Source organism: Sinocyclocheilus grahami, unplaced genomic scaffold, assembly GCF_001515645.1.
Source record: "Sinocyclocheilus grahami isolate Dianchi unplaced genomic scaffold, SAMN03320097.WGS_v1.1 scaffold1344.1, whole genome shotgun sequence".
In the NCBI taxonomy this organism is placed as follows: Eukaryota; Metazoa; Chordata; class Actinopteri; order Cypriniformes; family Cyprinidae; genus Sinocyclocheilus; species Sinocyclocheilus grahami.
In genome coordinates this window covers 41,250-61,413 of record NW_015506523.1, presented here as the reverse complement: position 1 = coordinate 61,413, position 20,164 = coordinate 41,250, and the positions used below count along the sequence as shown (strand labels likewise).

At 35.7% G+C, this 20,164-nt stretch overlaps 1 protein-coding gene across 1 annotated transcript in view; it reads right to left on the bottom strand.

Moving 5' to 3' along the window:
- LOC107569426 (lysosomal-trafficking regulator-like) overlaps window positions 1-20,164 on the bottom strand; it is a 113,813-nt gene that overhangs the window by 67,429 nt on the left and 26,220 nt on the right. The window contains exons 3-4 of the mRNA XM_016255527.1: window positions 12,632-12,723; window positions 4,312-4,498 (exon numbers count right to left, since the gene is read on the bottom strand). Coding sequence (XP_016111013.1) covers window positions 4,312-4,498; window positions 12,632-12,723 — 279 coding nt within the window. The remainder of the gene's footprint in view (window positions 1-4,311; window positions 4,499-12,631; window positions 12,724-20,164) is intronic.

Below are 20,164 nucleotides of genomic sequence, written 5' to 3'. Positions count from 1 at the left end.
ACCCTCCTTGTGGTCAGTCTGCACAAGATCAACAAGTGTGTTTGCTTTGCGACCCCTTTTAAATACAAGATAAGCATTCGATCTACGTCAGAGCATCCACGAATCTTTCTACAGCGTTGTTGGCAGGGCGGCCAGAGCGATTTTTGATGCTCTCCGCAGCTTTCAGCGGGTGGGACTGTTAGCGTTATTAATAAAGAAACGTAGGAACATGAGACAGTAAAGAGCGGGACATTCTTGATATTAAAAAGACAGACAGTATTAAAAACTCAAAGCCGCGAAACGGAACTTAATCCGCTCCTGACTGCATGTTTTCTGCGAGCGAGGTCTGAGTGGAACACGGAGAAGCATAGACTGGCGCGCCTAAAACGGACAAAACACGGAGTGTCAAAATGCCTGCACTGGTGTGTATTCACATAAATACGGTCGACATGCACTGTGCATGTCTTCATGCACATTCTTCACTCACTCAGTCTCTCGCTCACACACACATAGCGAGAGAGAACTCTGAAGAGAATTCATCCCCTGTAAATCAACCTCACAGAAAAAAGCCCAACGGTTAGTTGCATATATTTGTGTATTTTAGTTTAGTTTCCATGGTCCTAATAAAGTTACTATTATTAAAACTTTATTGAAAAAAATAAAAAATAATAAAATAATTATATACTGTATGTTGAGTATGCTGAAATAAAATGTTTAAGGTTTTCAAATATATTTTAAATAATTTCAGGTAAAAGTTTATTTTATTTCAAGTAACAAAAAAAATGGTTTTTTATGGTTTTAGTTTGTTTTAGTTAACTACAATAACCCTTGTCTACACCGTAATATAAAGCAACAAACACCCCATTACAACCAATCGAAGCCGTATGCAAAACAACACCACTCGCTAACTAGAGTCTTTCAGTTTTACTGTCACATTGTGTAACTCGCTTGCAGTGTGTCTACAGAGAAATGGATGTCTGTATATACGGCTTCACTGCTCTAAGCAAATACTTTGTAGTAGATTTCCTCTTGTCTGCAAGGAAAGACCAAGAAAGAAATAGCAAGACATGCACATTCTTCACTCACTCAGTCTCTCGCTCACACACACATAGCGAGAGAGAACTCTGAAGAGAATTCATCCCCTGTAAATCAACCTCACAGAAAAAAGCCCAACGGTTAGTTGCATATATTTGTGTATTTTAGTTTAGTTTCCATGGTCCTAATAAAGTTACTATTATTAAAACTTTATTGAAAAAAAAAAAATAATAATAAAATAATTATATACTGTATGTTGAGTATGCTGAAATAAAATGTTTAAGGTTTTCAAATATATTTTAAATAATTTCAGGTAAAAGTTTATTTTATTTCAAGTAACAAAAAAAATTGTTTTTTATGGTTTTAGTTTGTTTTAGTTAACTACAATAACCCTTGTCTACACCGTAATATAAAGCAACAAACACCCCATTACAACCAATCGAAGCCGTATACATTTGCATACATGCAAAACAACACCACTCGCTAACTAGAGTCTTTCAGTTTTGCTGTCACATTGTGTAACTCGCTTGCAGTGTGTCTACAGAGAAATGGATGTCTGTATATACGGCTTCACTGCTCTAAGCAAATACTTTCTAGTAGATTTCCTCTTGTCTGCAAGGAAAGACCAAGAAAGAAACAGCAAGGGCACATTACCAGGGCACATTCATTAAGTTTATAAACAGGCTTAAGTCCATAAAATAGAAAAGACATAACAGCATGAACACAGATCTAATGTCAAGCTTAGAACTGAACTGAAAACTAAATATCCATAGGCAATTCATCAAAGCTCATTGAAATTTTGAGAGTTTGATGCATTAACACTTAAGTCACTGCTTAAGAAAGTACTTTTAAGGTCCATTATGCAGTATTTATGTAAATGCATGAGCCATTCAGGAAGGCTGTTCAGCTCTGTTGTGACTGTGGCATATCTCCATGCTATTTCTGAACAACGCCAGCATCTGGAAAGGAATTAATTCCTTAAATAACATGTCCTTTGACTAATACATTTCCATGACTTGTCCAGGAATTATCCAGTCATTTGTTCCAGAGATGAGCTGGACAAGAAAATAAAAACGGACACATTCTGCACTGTATTTTGTGCACTACTCTTGCTTCTCACATGTGTACGTAACAAAATCTCATGTGTATTGCTTTAACCCTGTAAAGCCTGACATATGAAATAATCAATTTATATATGGAACAGTTTAATGAACCTTTAAACATTAAAAAAAAATAAAAATCTAAAAAAGTTAAATCTAAAATAGTTAGAATATGGAGCTCATCTTCAAGAAAGAAAGAAAAAACACCTCAGTTTTATTCAGAGCCCCAAACAACGTGCAATTTAGTGCAGATGCTGATATTTATATGGCCAAAAAATATGATGAAATTCTGATAGCTTGTAATGTAAATCAATGAGATCTTTATAACAGTAGAGCAAATATTTCCATAAAACGACAAATATCAGTCGTCACTCTATATCTTCAATAATATGTCTTACTAAGATGATATTTAAATGATCAAAACATATAATGCAATACAAGATAATGATGATTGAGAGATGAACAAATAAACGCTTCTCAAAAGCCTGATGATCATATTTGACTCACTGATTTTTCTAAAATTATTTATGGAGAATCAAGTAAACCTGAGCTGCTTCAGTCCAGTAAGTGTTCATCTGGCAACATTACTAACAATATCAAAGTTATTCTTACATTTATTTAATAAAAATCAGTAAAGATTTGACAGCAAAAAGACCATGAGCTGAAGGTGGGAGTTTGTACAATTATACTAAAAGACCTTTTACTTATTAAACAAACTATCAATCAGACGACAGAAGGCATGGAGGAGATTGTGTGTGACAGGTTTTTCAGTAAAGTTCTGATCATGTTGATAATCTAGATCAGGGTTCGTACACATTTTTACCAATAAATTTCCATGACTTTTGAGACAATATTCATGACCTAAATGTTCCATTATTTTACAATAAGAATAAAAATCTTTTCAAATGATCATAGCATATGTTAACTAAAATGAATGACTATTAATGCTACTCGTTTGCTTTCTTGTTTTAGTAATAAGTACAAGCTGCAACTGCTGCAACTGCAACTATTATAATTTATTTAACTGTGTGGCCACCATGGCCATTTTGGTGTCATTTTGTGTGTATTTTTGCTGCTTAAATGCAACAAGCTGCGCTTTAGAGCCCTGCATTTCAGCCTGAGCCCAACGGCCCCAACTTATTTATGGCTTCGGGACAATTTTCACGTCATAGCTCAGACACAGACCAGGCATCAGGCTTGCTTCCTCCTTATTTTTATATTTTAGATATCCATCAATTATTATGGTGATGACAAAGATTTGCCGCGCTGGTGGAAACAACACAAGACCGTGCTACCGCGACTGTCACGAGTGGCTCGGACGGTGTTTAGTGTCCAGCAGCAGTGAGTGCTGGAAGAGTTCGATGTTAAAGCGCACGCAATGCTGCACTTTAACATGATGGATCTGAATCAGGTGTTCATTTTTGTGAAGCGCTCTTGCTCAAGACCGAGACAGCAGAAAGCGTATCCTGTTTGTTTTCTAAAAAAGCACAACGTATGCTGATATTGTGAGTGCACACAAATAAAAGTAGACCCTTAACAGTCCCGAATGATGTATTACTCTTACCTTTATGAGCAAAAATTACGGTTGTTTCCACTGTTATAAGAAAAAAATGCAAGTGATCGTGCTGGCGACTCCATGTCCTGCAAAGCGCGCTTTAGCTTCTCTGCACAAACGATTGGATACGCGCCTAATAGCACACATTTATCTAGGTTAACCATTTAAGCTAAAATTGTTTTTTAAAGCATTTTATATAGGCCTATAGATTTTATTTTAGTCAAGTGGTGATGATTTGAGAAGGCTAAATTGATCAAACATAGGCTATGATTAATTCACTGTCTGCCACTGGCCGTTGGCCGTTACTTCAACAAAACAAAAACTTGAATTTAACAAACAAAAACATTTTACAAACATTTTTCTATATTAACGTAATAAAGAAACGAAAATATATATAACCACTTTTGCCATTAAAAACGAAACTGAACTTTTTATGGCTAATATTTTTTGTGAAATAGATTTCAATGACTTTTCCAAAACTTTCTGGGTTTATTTATTTTTCCAAAACTTTTCCAGGCCTGGAAATTGGTGTTTTAAAATTCCATGACTTTTCCAGGTTTTTCATGACCGTACGAACCCTGCTAGATGCTTTAGTAGGCTTTATAGGGTTAAATATCTTCAAATGAAGCTTCTCTGACAGACCTGGTCAATGACAAAGTCCAGGGTGCTGAGAAGCAGGAACCCGCGTCCGCGCACCAGATACTCTCCCAGTGCCACCATGTGACTCTCCTCCTCGTCCTCGGCCCGCTGGGCCACCGCACTACACAACTGGTGCACATCTGTCAGGAACTCCCGTGCCAGGGTGTTACTTGCCCCACTCATGTCCGAGCTGATGGAGGAGAGAAAGCGAGAGCATGAATACATGTATATCATCTGCTAGAACCTGCTACAGCGCTGCTTTAGTTTCACATAACATTGCAGTTCTCTTTTTGTATAAATCAACAAGAAAATAAAAACAAGTGAAACTGCTCAGGTGGTTTCAGGTCCCATAAGTACCTCTATATAAACGGAGTTAGACACAAGAAAATCTACTATCCTTATAACCTAGTGTGCTTCTACTGTTTTAATATTTGCATGTAGTTAATTATGCAGTCTGTCTATCTGTCAACAGTCTTTGCAGATCAGATGCTGCCTATGTAAGGAGCTTAATACTTAGCAAAAACACACATTGGCATGTTCATGTCAATTTGGTTTTGTATGTAGCAAAAACACACGTTGGCATGTTACTGACAATTTAATTTATAGTAGTAAGCATGAGCGCTACTCTTCTGCACAGTGGTAACCTAAACATTTTTCTAAATTCCAAAACCTCTTCTAAATGTTCAAAATAACTCACCATTGCAAGTATACAACTCTAACATGTCATTTTCTTTCATTAAAAACACTTAAAATGACAATTTTTTTCAAAATGTCTCCCTCTCAATGCGATCCCTTGCAAAGCATGCTGGGAACTACACATCCACTGTTCAGTTTGTTGCGTCAACAAAATGTATTCATGTAGTAACACAAAATCATTACATTTGTACAAATTTAAGTGGACTGAACATAATGCAAATATTGTTTGGAAATGTTGTTGTTTCTGATCATTTTAACCAAGTAATTTGAACAAGCATTAAGAATATTTTTTTTGCATGCACCCAAAAAATAGCTTGTTCAGAGAACTTAATTAAATTAAGGAAAACTTTTCCACGCAATTAGTTCAGGTCCATACAAACAAGTTCAATTAAACAAATATTGTCAAATAAGTCTTGTTGTATGGACCTGAACTAATTGAGTGGAAAAGTTTTCCTTAATTTAATTAAGTTGTCTGAACAAGCTATGTATTTGAGTGTAGGTTTTGGCAAAAAAAAAAAGTGATCAACATCGCAATATCTCACAAAGGCTGGCAGCCCATTTGACCCCACCCGCCCATTCTTATCAATAATGCAGCAGCTAACCAATCGAACTTGATCAGTGAAATGTAGGTTATGGTATGCACACACACTATGACTATGTGAGGCCTGACAGAAACTACAGTGATGTTACGCAACAAGATGTTAGGCTTCATAAACACGGACAGCAGATCCTGTCATCAGACACTGCTGCAGCGTACTGTATCGCATCAACCAGTTTTTCCATCCACCACATCAACCGCTGGACAGGATTTCAGCCGTCTCACTTTACCAAACCACAGACAGCAGAACAAATTGTCACAATAAGTGAAACAATTCCAAGACATTGATTTAACCTAATTTCTTTGAAGACATTAAGGATGATTGCACTAATTAACCATCAAATGAAACCCCAAAAATCAAAAGAAAAAGGATATTTTCACAATTTATATTTTACATAAAGACAATGATTAAATGTATATTAGACTTGCACGAGTTGGAGAAAACAATCCAATTACAATTTTCCTGATAAAAACTGTATTTGCAATTTAAAAAGCATTTTCTACAAAGGAAAAAAAAAATCCAGGCCAAAATTTTGTGATGTCAATATGACAATATTACTATTATTATTATTACTATTACCAATAATAATAAATATTATTATTTTTATTTAAAAAAATCAAATATTAATATATTATATTTCACGGTTAAATAAAAGTGTATTTACAAAAACAATATAATAATAAAAAAAATTATAATTTTATTTTAAAGTAGAAGTGTAAAATTACACTACTAAATAATTTGTCTTAATTTGTCTCTTCATTTTCAAACTTTAAACCATAAATATAAATTATTATTTTTATATATATTAAAATTGTGTGTTTATATATATATTTCATTTATTTATTCTTAAAAAAAGAGCGAAGAATTTTCCAAAAATAGTCAATACCGTGTGGTTATTTAATATGGCCATTAGGGTTGTGACGGTGAGGAAATTTTCCCACCGGTTAATCGACGTGTGACAACACCGGTAATACCGGTATCACCGTTGGGGGGGGGGGGGGGGGGGGGGGGTGTTAGTTCGTTTGAGTTTCCCTATTTTTTCTTCTCTTTCAAATGGCTTGTAAAAGTACCGTGCTCATCTAATTTTCACTTTAAAATTATCTGCAATTCAGCGTTGATTCAATTCAAGCAACAACAACGTCAAACTCAGAACTTTTATTAACAAAACGAATAACAATACACCATACTGTATATGTCTAATAAAATAACATATTACTTGGGCTACACAAAGTTTAAATAGGTATATAAAACTGAAAATCAGCAAACACTAGGGAACCAAATAAATAAGAAACCTAGAACGTTTATTAGCAAAACGAATAAGAAAGCTTGGAGGCACGGCATATACACCTTGATGTAAAATAAAATAAATAAAATACACAAAGTTTAAATAAAGTAATCAGCAAACACTGTGGAACCAAATAAATAAGAAACGAATGTTTAAAAAAAACTTCCAGTCAATAGGCTTTTCAAAATTTAAAATAGTGCCAAACAGGCGCCTTTGCATTTCCTTTCTAAACAATCTTCTGCCATCGTCTTGTCTTTCTCACCTCACTCTTGTCAGTCAGCTCGACTCACTCTCCTCACGTGATAAATCAAATCTGACTCCTGCTCCGTGGTCGTTCGTGCACGGTTCGGCACGCTGCATTGAGCGTTTAGTTTTTAAAAGTGTCTGTCCTCTAACTGAACTTGCCTAAATTATTTTTGTTACTATAAAAAAAAATCTAAACGATGGTGGGGGGGCGGTGCCGCGGTTGGCAAATGATGTAACCGGTGTTGCGGCTTAACATCGGTATAACCGAAAACACCGTCTATCGCAGCAAGCCTAATGGCCATACTGCCCCCACCCCAAATTCACACATGCTCTGTTGCACAATGCTCAAATACACAATATTAGCAGACATTTTAATACGTTCACTTTACATCACAGCCGTTCCAGCACACGCACCATAAACACACCCCGACGGTGCTTTAAAGACACGCCTCCTTTACAATCTACAGTACCTCTTATAACCAGCCCGCAGTGGAACTCAAAATCTGCATCATCATCCGCAGTGTTTCAGCCACATATTCCACTCATGCTCGTAGTAACGTCTCTGCATAAACCGCAACAATCAAGTCTGCGTCTGCATGCCTCCACACTTCACTAATGACTGAATTTTCTGTCCTGCTCTGTAAATTCCATTAAATCGGAATTTCAGATGGAAGCTTTCCAGATTTTGAGTTGATCAGTGCATCACATGAAAGCATGTGATGTCACATGGTCGCACAGGGGCAGGCTGGGAAGCACACTTCTGGTCAGGCCTGGGGGTGACTCAGAGTAATTTGATTTTTGTCGTAAAGCTTAGATGGTGAACCTGTTATTTTCCAGACGCTAAAACAATCCTGTTATGTAAAAACAAATCTTACTCCTCTGCAAACCATTTTATCTTATTTTGCACAACCATGCTTGTATTTCCATAAATGAGTAAACCAGATTTTACAAATGGACTCCATCTTTTTAAACACTGTTATATTAAAACTGAATTATCAAAAACGAACACGAAAGAAGATATTTTGAAGACATTTTTCAAAATGTCTTACTTTCTTCAGTCGAAAACAAATGAAGTCAGTTGGGTTTGGAACAACATGAGCAAATGATGACAGAAGATTAACATTAATGTTATTAACTAACATTAGTTAAAAATACAACTGGTCATTGTTATTTCATGTTAGCTCAGATACAACTTTTCATTTTAATAATGTACTGTATAAGGTTGAAATTAACATTAACTAAGACTAATAAATTCTTTAGAACAGTGGTCACCAACGTGGTGCCCGTGTCTCCGAGTCGCCTGCCAAGCACGTTCTATAAATAGCCTAAATTAGCGTCGGGCGATAAATGATATCATATCGAGATTATGATGAAATTTATTTTAATAATGATGATAAACTCTGGACATTTTTACTCAATATGGATTAATCACAACGTCTGCGTCTCAATATATGAGGACATGACACATGCACTTCATCTTCAGAGCTGCTCTGAGAGTCACTTCACCAGCTTTATGCAGTTTCATTTGAGAAAAAATACCGTCAAATACACGCTGAAACTAAAACTAAACCTGAAAGACCTTCACGACAGACCGTCAAAATAAAAGTCCGGTTTAACTTGAAATTATACGATTGAATACGTTACTGCTGTATACTACAATGCAATTCTCAATGTAATAATAATATTATTATTTTAAAGGAATATCATACAACCAATAAATTTTTTTATTATTAATTTACTTTAGAACAGTGGTCACCAACGTGGTGCCCGTGTCTCTGAGTCGCCTGCCAAGCACGTTCTATAAATAGCCTAAATTAGCGTCGGGCGATAAATGATATCATATCGAGATTATGATGAAATTTATTTTAATAATGATGATAAACTCTGGACATTTTTACTCAATATGGATTAATCACAACGTCTGCGTCTCAATATATGAGGACATGACACATGCACTTCATCTTCAGAGCTGCTCTGAGAGTCACTTCACCAGCTTTATGCAGTTTCATTTGAGAAAAAATACCGTCAAATACACGCTGAAACTAAAACTAAACCTGAAAGACCTTCACGACAGACCGTCAAAATAAAAGTCCGGTTTAACTTGAAATTATACGATTGAATACGTTACTGCTGTATACTACAATGCAATTCTCAATGTAATAATAATATTATTATTTTAAAGGAATATCATACAACCAATTAATTTTTTTATTATTAATTTATACAGTTCTGTTGTGCAGCATCATGTCTGATAAAATAAATAAAAAAATAAAATAAATGAAAATGCAATGTTTTGTTGTAAATTTATTTTAATTTGATTACATTTTAAAATATTGGTTAAATTGTTAGTTTTATTAATTCATTTCACTAGACACCATTTTTTGCGTGGCCTAGCCCGTCTCCAGATCTCAACCCCATAGAAAATCTTTGGAGGGAGTTGCAAATCCGTGTTGCCCAGCGACAGCCCCAAAACATTACTGCTCTAGAGGAGATCTGCATGGAGGAATGGGCCAAAATACCAGCAACAGTGTGTGAAAACCTTGTGAAGACTTACAGAAAACATTTGACCTCTGTCATTGCCAACAAAGGGTATATAACAAAGTATTGAGATGAAATTTTGCTATTGACCAAATACTTATTTTCCACCATAATTTGCAAATAAATTCTTTAAAAATCCTACAATGTGATTTTCTGGATTTTTTCCCCTCATTTTGTCTCTCATAGTTGAGGTATACCTATGATGGAGGTATAAGGAGGCCATACAAAATTAAAATAAAATATATACGTTTTTGGTTATGTGTGAATAAAGACTATTTAGTTGTTTCAGTTTGTTATTTGCCTAATAAATAACAGTAGTTTTTTTTTTTACGAGTTTTTGACAGATTCCTAATATATTTGTGTTTTCTCTTTATTATGACAGGTGGTCAAATACATTTAAGCACTGTATTTCAAAAGCAATTTCTTAGTGTTTCATTGTCTTAGTTTATATAAGCCAGTTTAAAAAAAGAATAAGATAAGACTTTAAATAAACTATATTAACTAATATACTGTCTAGTATCGAAGCCTGTTTCCGCCATGGGGTAAAACATTTTGACTTTTTTTTTTTTTCACACAGTTCAGATTTTCTCAGAAATGCTAGTTTACAACTTTTGATACAAATTCAGAATTGTGAGATAGGAACTTGTAATTCTGAGAAAAAAAGTTACAATTACTTTATTTATTTATTTAATCCTGTGTCGGAAACCAGCTTTCGTAATCTATTATTGTCCCAATATGAAAATATTACTTGGGAAAAAATGACTAAGTACTTAATATTTCTTAATTTTGGTTTTGACCAAGGAAAGACACCTCAGTAACACTTCACAAGTTTTCATTTGCTAACATTAGTAAACTACTTTATTTAACATGAAATAACACTGAGAAATACTTCTAAAGCAGGGGTCTCCAACGTTTTTGTGAGTGTGGGCTCCCTGAAGGGATAAAATAGTCTCAAGGGCTACTTGTTTGATATACTCAATACATACCTCCAAACACGACAAGTTGAGTTTTTACCAAAAAGTTCTATTTTGGTTTCATCTGACCATATGACATTCTCCCAATCCTCTTCTGGATCATCCAAATGCTCTCTAGCAAACTTCAGACGGGCCTGGACATGTACTGGCTTAAGCAGGGGGACACATCTGGCACTGCAGGATTTGAGTCCCTGGCGGCGCAGTGTGTTACTGATGGTAGCCCTTGTTACTTTGGTCCCAGCTCTCTGCAGGTCAGTCACTAGGTCCCCCCGTGTGGTTCTGAGATTTTTGCTCACAGTTCTTGTGATAATTTTGACCCCACGGGGTGAGATCTTGCGTGGAGCCCCAGATATTTCACAGGTATACCTATGATGAAAATTACAGGCCTCTCTCATCTTTTTAAGTGGGAGAACTTGCACAATTGGTGGCTGACTAAATACTTTTTTGCCCCACTGTATATTTCGGGCATCAGGGAGCCGCTATTATACCTGGCATTGAAACTGCTTTTGAATGCACAATCGCTTTTTAGTTTCACTTTCGAGATCGCACGTACTCTGTTTATACTATGGAGCAGCAGTACTTACCACACATTTTACAAGATTATATGTTTGTCAGTGGTGCTCGGGATCTGCAAATTATTCGTCATCATCCTCAGTCATCTCTCCTTACTCTGTTTATGTGGTAAGTGACATTTTATTTACTGTAATGTAACAGGCAACCGTTACACTGCGTCTACACCGGACGTGACAGTTGTCGTGTCGCGCCGCATTAGCTAAAGTCTGTCTGCACTGGTCGCGACAAAGCGACCATTGAAAATAATTTGAAATTTGTGTCAGCACATCATAAATAGAACGCGGAAGCAGTTTACTTTTGGGAATTTGTCGTGTCGCACCTCGCCGCATCCAGTGTAGACAGCATCACTGATTATAATAAGTTCTATACACTGATCTATAATGCATCTCTATTATAGATCAGTGGTTCTATAGTATTTTGCCACGCCGCTCGTGTCCGGTGTAGACACGTTGTTAGGAATCGTTATTTGTTTTCCGTGCCTTATAAGGATTCACGCTTTGGGCACACCACACACACACACCCCCCGCGCCGCCAATGTCATCATCCATCGCGATGTTTCACTGCAGACATCGTCCAATGCCAATTTTGTAGACATCGCCCAACCCTAATGCAAGTTAATAATAAACTCATAACTTGATATGCGGTCCCACTTTACCAGTGTCTCCCTGTCCCAGTTTGCCAATATGCTTCTGGTAAAGTGGAACAAAGGAAAAATGATTCAATATCTCCACAGAATATAAGGAAATCAGACAAGTTTGCAACAACAAAAGGTGTGAATAAATCCAGTTTTAGTTTCTGGGTGGACTATTGCTTTAACAAATTAATTACTTTATTATCTCACTCAAAGCAGATAAAAGATTTGAAAGGGTCAAAGGGCTTCATATGCATTCACATCGGACGGGTTGTAGCTTTTTCCATTTCCTGTGTTTAGGCTAAAGTTCCAGGAACTGCACATGATCATGAGATAAAGATTAGGAGCTGAGAAAACACACTTAATTGAGCACACGGCATGTAGCCACTGGGCCAGACAAAGAAAGCCTTTTATCACTCGCCTCAAACAATCAGCTTCTCTCAACACAATGCTAATTAACATGAGCTCTAGTCACTGGTTGCTATGATTTTAGTTAATCTAAACAAGGTTCAACTGACTGATGTCGGATCTGTAATTGAGTAAATTACACAAACAACACTGATCAGGAACTGTGATCTGTGCTTAAAATATCTGACAAAGATGCAGTGAGTCAGTGTTTTTATTTAGTGACAAAAAAAACAGATGAAATACAGTGAAACAACAAAGATGTTATTCAAAATTCTGCTTGACAGTCATGATCAAATGAATTTTCAAAATTTTTGGGTAACTATTTCTTTGAACACAAACTGTCAACTGAAACATGAAAAAGAAGACGGCTTACCAGAATTTGAGTGCATCCTTTGCTCTCGGGTCACTGAGTTGTCGCACACAGTGAAACGTGCACAGAAAACTCTCCAAGCACTGAAGACTGATCTGAAATCAGAAGAAAACAACATACATTTCTGTAATAAATGAGATTTCACTGATGAACTAGATGTTTGCATTTTCTGAAGAAAGCACAGTTTGTAGCACAGGACGAGTCAGGACACTCGGTTAGGAGTCTGATCAAATATATAACTTTGAATGATAGTAATAATAGGGCTGATTTAATTGAGCAAGCACTAGGAAAAATGCTCTTGCAAGGGAGCTTTGCACTGTGAACTTTAGAAGTACATCAAACGAGCACTAAAACAGTTTTAAATATGTTCTTTGTGAATGTGTTATATTTCCACACAAATGTATCAAAATGAGACATGCTTTGCCTTTGGCCAGTTTTGATCAGTCTTTTCCTTCATTCAGTCGACCAGTAAGTGCTCAAAACACCCAAAAACGTCTGTTTCTCCATTTACTGGAATAGACACAGAATAATCACATTACATGGAGCAACTTCCACTCACATGAGCGAGTGAGTAAGAGGCCAGATGCAGGGAAATATACTACAGCTGCTGCTGCTGCATCTACATGAGTGTGGCTGTGCCTCAGATCACATAATACCCTAAATAAAAAGTAATAAAACAATATAAATAAATAAATATTCTTCTTCATCATTCATTGTCATTATGATTATTTATTTATTTTCAAAATTGGGTTGAAAAATGACCCGCGACAAATTCTTGACAGATTTTGTGGGATTCATCCATATTATTATGGATAATAATCACATGAAATCTGTCAAGATTTCTGTGAAGGGTCATAATTTAAACCAAAATGTAAAAAAAATATATAATACAAAACAAATAAATAATATTAATAGTAATAACAATTATAAAAATTGCTGAATCTCTGAAAAACCTGTAAAAAAATTGTCAAGGGTCAATATGATAAAACCTGATATATATATATTAGGGCTGGGCAAGTTAGCGTGTTATTATCGCGTTAACGCATTAATTAATTAACGCCGACAATTCTTTTATGGTGCATTAACGCAGTTTTTATTATCATTATTATTATTATTTTGAAAGTCTGTTGCTCACTGGCTCGGAATACACATACAGACAAACCATGGGTCACAGGAGAGGTGGGATGTTGATCAGTACTGGTTTGGGATGGGTGTCATCATGCGTCTCAACCAATGAGAGCATTTGGGGTGGGCCTAACACCATGTCTACACCGGACATGAGCGGCATGTTGCGGCGCGACAAAATACTATAGAACCCATTATAATCAGTGTTGTGGTCTACACTGGATAGAGCGCTGCGCGACACGACAAATCCCCGAGAGTAAACTGCTGCCTCGTTCTATCTATGATGTACCGACACAAAATTCAAATGATTTGCAACGGTCACTTTGTCGCGTCCAGTCATTGTAGACAGTGCAGCATGACAACTGTCGCATCTGGTGTATAGGATCGCAACAAATGACAGCACGTATGATTTGTCGTGTCGTGTCGCGCTGCATCCAGTGTAGACAGCATCACTGATTATAATGGGTTCTATAGTATTTTGACGCATCGCGCAGCCGCTCGCGTCCGGTGTAGACACGGTGTCAAGACGCACCATCACAAAAATACACGAGGTATGTGAAAAGGAGATTTTAATTTGATTACATTAATGTTTAAGTTGAGATTTACAAAAAGCATTGGTCACACTTTACTTTAAGGTCCAATTCTCGCCATTAACAAACCATTAACTACAACTTTTGCCTCAAACTCCTAATTTGCTGCTTATTAATAGTTAGTAAGGTAGTTGTTAAGTTTAGGGTATTGGGTAGGATTAGGGATGTAGAATATGGTCATGCAGAATATGTACTTTATAAGCACTAATAAACAGCCAATAGGTTAACAATAGGCATGCTAATAAGCAACTAGTTAATAGTGAGAATTGGACCTTATACTAAAGTGTTAACGAAATATTTTAACTGCTACTACGTAAAGGGAATACTGCTGTAAAAAAGCACCTTATTTGTTCAAAGTGTTTGTAAACCAAATGTTATTGCACTTGTGTTCATACAGCAGTACTTTTAAAATAAAAGTACGCAATACAGTACTTTTTAATTCATTATTGAATTTTGCGCAAAATGCGATTAATTGCAGAAAAATCATGCGATTAATCGCGACAAAAAAAAAATTTAGCGTTGCCCAGCACTAATATATATATATATATATATATATATATATATATATATATATATATATATAGCCTATATAAAATGTAATTTATTTATTTTTTTATTACTGTTAATGATCCATTTTTTTCAATTATAAAATACCTATATATCATAAATCACAGGCACGTCTGGAATGTCTAATCTTCCCAGAATTTCCATCTGCAGACGGCCGGTCACCTGACCTTTTTAACTAGTAACCATGGGGGATGTGTGTTAATGCAGTCACAGGCTTGACAGCAGCTTTGACTGATCCTCCAGCTGTCAGACTGCACGCACACGTCTGCGGGAGCCGCTTCACTAATCTACAGCTTCCACAAAAGCATTTCACATGGACAAAAACCGGCTTTCAAAAAAAAAAAAAAAAAAACAGGTGACAATGGCTGCCTGAGATGCTTTGATCAATCCTTAAACTGTTGCACTGACATGCTTCATCACTTACAAACTAACTTTGTAACTACAAACTTCCAAGGTTTCCAAAAATTTCCATAAAATCCTGAGAAGTTTCCAAAAATTCTGGAAATTTCCAAAATGTATCTGAAATTTTCCACCCCTCTGCAACCATACACCACTTAGTGAATACATTTCTTTTGTTAAAAATTAAGTGCCAAACTAGGGTTGTGACGGTGAGGAAATTTTCCCACCGGTTAATCACCGTGTGACAACACGGATAATATTGGTATCACTGTGGGGGCAGGGGCGTTCCCTCTTTTCCCTTCGCTTTTAAAAGTGGCATGCACATTTTACTTTCACTTTCAAATAGCGGCAATTGTAAAGCAAAGCAATTGTTTGTTTTCAGTTAGTTTGAATTTTCCCTCTTTTCCTTGCTTTCCTTCGCTTTTAAATAGCTTAAAAGTTAGCGGTAATTCGGCGTCAATTGCTTGAATGCAACAACAAAATACAACGTCAAACTCACTTTAGCCTATATATAAAACATAGAACTTTTATTAACAAAACAAATAAAAATACACCATGCCATAGGGCAGACTATGCCTAAAATAAAATAACAAATAACTTACAAGTTTAAATAACAAATAACTTAAAAGTTTAAATAAATAGGTATACAAAACTGGAAATAAGTAAACACATAGTCTATAATATATAACCAAATAAATAAGAAAAGTAGAACGTTTATTAGCAAAACGAATAAGAAAGCTTGGAGGCACGGCATACACCTTGATGTCAAATAAAATAAATAAATTACACAAAGTTAAATCACCTTAGATAAATGGCAAAAGTCAACAGGCTTTTCAAAATCCAAAATCCTGCCAAACAGGAGCTTTTGAATTTCGTTTTGAAACTAAATCATCCACGATCGTCTTGTCTGTCTCACCTCACTCTTCTTGTCAGTCAGCTCGACTCACTGGATAAATGAAATCTGATCTGTGATGCGACTGTCGTTCGGCATGCTGCATTGAGCAGCCGCGTTCCGTTTTTAATGTCTGTTCTTTTACTGAACTAAATTATTTTTATTACTATATAAACGGTGGGGGTCGGTGCCGCGGTGGGCAAGTGACGTAACCGGTGTTGCGGCTTAACAACGGTATCACTGTCAGCACCATCTATCGCGGCAAGCCTATGCCAAACCAATAAAAACTAAAAGTTATTGTGCTCACAGAATTAAATTATTCTGAACATTAATTATTAAACTTATTTAATCACAAACATGATGTCTCTTCTGTGTGAATCTCAAAAATAACTGTCAAGAACACAACAAAGTCATCTTTCAGGCCTAAAATTAGAAAATGTGCATAAAAACAGCACTTTTTTCAGCATTTTATCTCGTATTTTCTATTCTCTGCATTATTCAGAAGTTATTGTGATAGAAATCATCAATCATCTATGAAAATTACTGTTTATGTCTAAAGCTTCAATGATTCAAGTCAGTTACTCAATTTCCTACAGACTAGACCCGTTTCAACAGCTCTGTACAAACATAAAAAAACTTCCTAGTTTTCATGTTCAGTCACCTCAAATGTCCCCTCATAATAATTTTCACTTAACAAAAGCTGTGGCTGTGCCTCAAATCACATACTATATTTTCCTAAATGGATAAATCCCACAAAACCTGTCCAAGAACATGCCTGGGTCATATTCCCCTCACCCAACAAACAAACAAAATGTATGAATTTCATGAAACCTATCGAGAACTTGTCAAGATTCATATTTCAACCCAAAAATAAATGAAGAAAATAGTCAAACAAATAAACAAAAAAAAATAAAAATAAATAATAATATTTATGAATCTCAACAAAAAAACTATATGTATGAATCTCATGAAACCTATCAAGAACTTGTCAATGGTCAGACTTCAAATAAAAAATAAATGAAGAAAAAACTTCAAACAACAAACAAATAAATAATATGTATGAATCTCATAAAACCCATCAAGACATTGTCAAGGGTCATATTTCAACCCAAAAATAAATAAACGGAAAGAAAGAACGGAAGAAAAAAAGTGGATGAAACTCACAAAACCAGTCAAGAATTTGACATATTTCAATCCAAAATACATAAATACACACAAAGGTGAGTAAACTATGACAGAATTTGCATTTTTAGATCAACTGTTCCCTTAAAATATTCTGAAATATCCCAAAAAGGCAAGTCACGGACCACAAGCATCAGCCTATTTGAAACGGTTTAACTCACTTTAATCAAGTGTACTTACACTTTGTTAGTAGTAACAAGGTTTCAAGGCAGGGTTATTGAAGATGGCAGAGGTCATGACCTTCTGCAAGCTTCAGACACTCACCAGACAATCAGGGTCCCACTATCTGAATCAGAGCAGAAGATGATGGTGAGGAACTCAATGGACAGCGAGAGGCTGGAAACACGGGACACAGGAGAGAAAGAGACAGATGGGATGAGATGAACATGACAGGAAAACAAAAATTAAACAGAAGGACAGAGAAACATGAAGGCAAGGAGGATGCAGCTCTAACTAGTTTAAGAGAGAGAGAGAAGTTCATGCAGAATCAAATCAAGATTCAATCTGACTGAACAAACAGATCATGGGATGCAAAGTTCCTCTGCTCACAGGGATCTGTTACTGTCACTGATCTTTGCTGATAGACACTCAGTTCCACATACAGATTTTTGAACCAATCACCTGAGCTGTAAATGTCATGTGACAAATCACTCTGGAGATGCAGGAAAATGAAGTCAACACTGAAAGGCTCTCAACTTGAACAAACAGTCTCAAACCCTCACTACAGTAACTACAGTATCATGAGCCGTGACATCAAAAATAACAGAAAGGAAAATGTACTTTTAACACTTCTAAGAGCTCTTTAAGTACTTACTTCAAGTACTTACATCTAGCAGCAGTTCCTGACTACTAAAGCTTAAACTCAAAATTCAATTAAATTCTCATTCACAAGCTTGCGATTCGATTCGATTCGATTCGATTCAATATCGATTATTTTGGATACATATCAGGTATGGTACATGCCAAATTTTCTCAAGGAAATAAAATCTCTCAACTAATCCTGTAAAATATACATGAGTCAGTTGGTACTGCATTATAATATTGAAGGTTAAAAATGGACTGATTTGTGCTGTAGCCTACAACTGTTTAAATTGCACTTAATTAAGTTTTTATAATAATTAAGTTACAATTACTTCAGTTATTTTTTTTAAATATACACATTTAAATAGTGGCTGTCATAAAAACTTGGACGGATTTATTCAAACATAAAACATTAAAGAACGGTATAAAGTTATAATGAATGTTATATGGTGCATATATTTAGCAAAATGCTCCTCTCTACAGTTTATTTTTCTGGCTGACTATCGAGTTTATGGTCACCAAATATGCTTTCTGAGGTAAATGTGATGTTACATCAATTGTTTACAAGCTGTTATATTGATGTCCTTGCGTGGCTGAAACACTCATTCACAAGCTTGCGATTCGATTCGATTCGATTCGATTCAATATCGATTATTTTGGATACATATCAGGTATGGTACATGCCAAATTTTCTCAAGGAAATAAAATCTCTCAACTAATCCTGTAAAATATACATGAGTCAGTTGGTACTGCATTATAATATTGAAGGTTAAAAATGGACTGATTTGTGCTGTAGCCTACAACTGTTTAAATTGCACTTAATTAAGTTTTTATAATAATTAAGTTACAATTACTTCAGTTATTTTTTTTAAATATACACATTTAAATAGTGGCTGTCATAAAAACTTGGACGGATTTATTCAAACATAAAACATTAAAGAACGGTATAAAGTTATAATGAATGTTATATGGTGCATATATTTAGCAAAATGCTCCTCTCTACAGTTTATTTTTCTGGCTGACTATCGAGTTTATGGTCACCAAATATGCTTTCTGAGGTAAATGTGATGTTACATCAATTGTTTACAAGCTGTTATATTGATGTCCTTGCGCGGCTGAAACACTGATTGAGCGATTACATGAGACAGGATACGGATTGTAAAGTTGTACTCTTTCTTTTAACTTGCCTTCAGATGGTTAGTCATGTTTATTTTGTGCTGAAACTGGTATTAATGTGGAGGAGATAACTAGTTCACGTGCGCCCCGCGCTGCCGCGTCTGTTGATCGACGCGCTACAGCGATCGGTCACTCCACATTAAACAGCGCCAAAACGGCATTATTGTTTGAATACTGCAATACAATGGACATAAATTGAACTCTGAGACTTTGTTTCATATTAACAGTACCAACGCACAATGCTTATTGCGATTTATTGGATGGGAGGTGCGCTTCAATATTCCAACCACGCTGGCGCCTCTATGTGCTGCAGAGCTTCAGCTTCAACTCTCCGCACGAACGATTGGATATGCGTCTAACAGTGCACATTTATCTAGGTTAAACATTTAAACTAACATTGTGATATGCTTGAACTGTTTTATATATAGATTTTATTTTAGGCAAGTCGTGATGATTTGAGAAGGCTAAATTGATCAAACATAGGCTATGATCAACTCGTTGTCTGCCGCTGGCCACTTGGTCGTTACTTTAAAAAACAAAAACTTGAAGTCAACACTGAAAGGCTCTCAACTTGAACAAACAGTCTCAAACCCTCACTACAGTAACTACAGTATCATGAGCCGTGACATCAAAAATAACAGAAAGGAAAATGTACTTTTAACACTTCTAAGAGCTCTTTAAGTACTTACTTCAAGTACTTACATCTAGCAGCAGTTCCTGACTACTAAAGCTTAAACTCAAAATTCAATTAAATTCTCATTCACAAGCTTGCGATTCGATTCGATTCGATTCGATTCAATATCG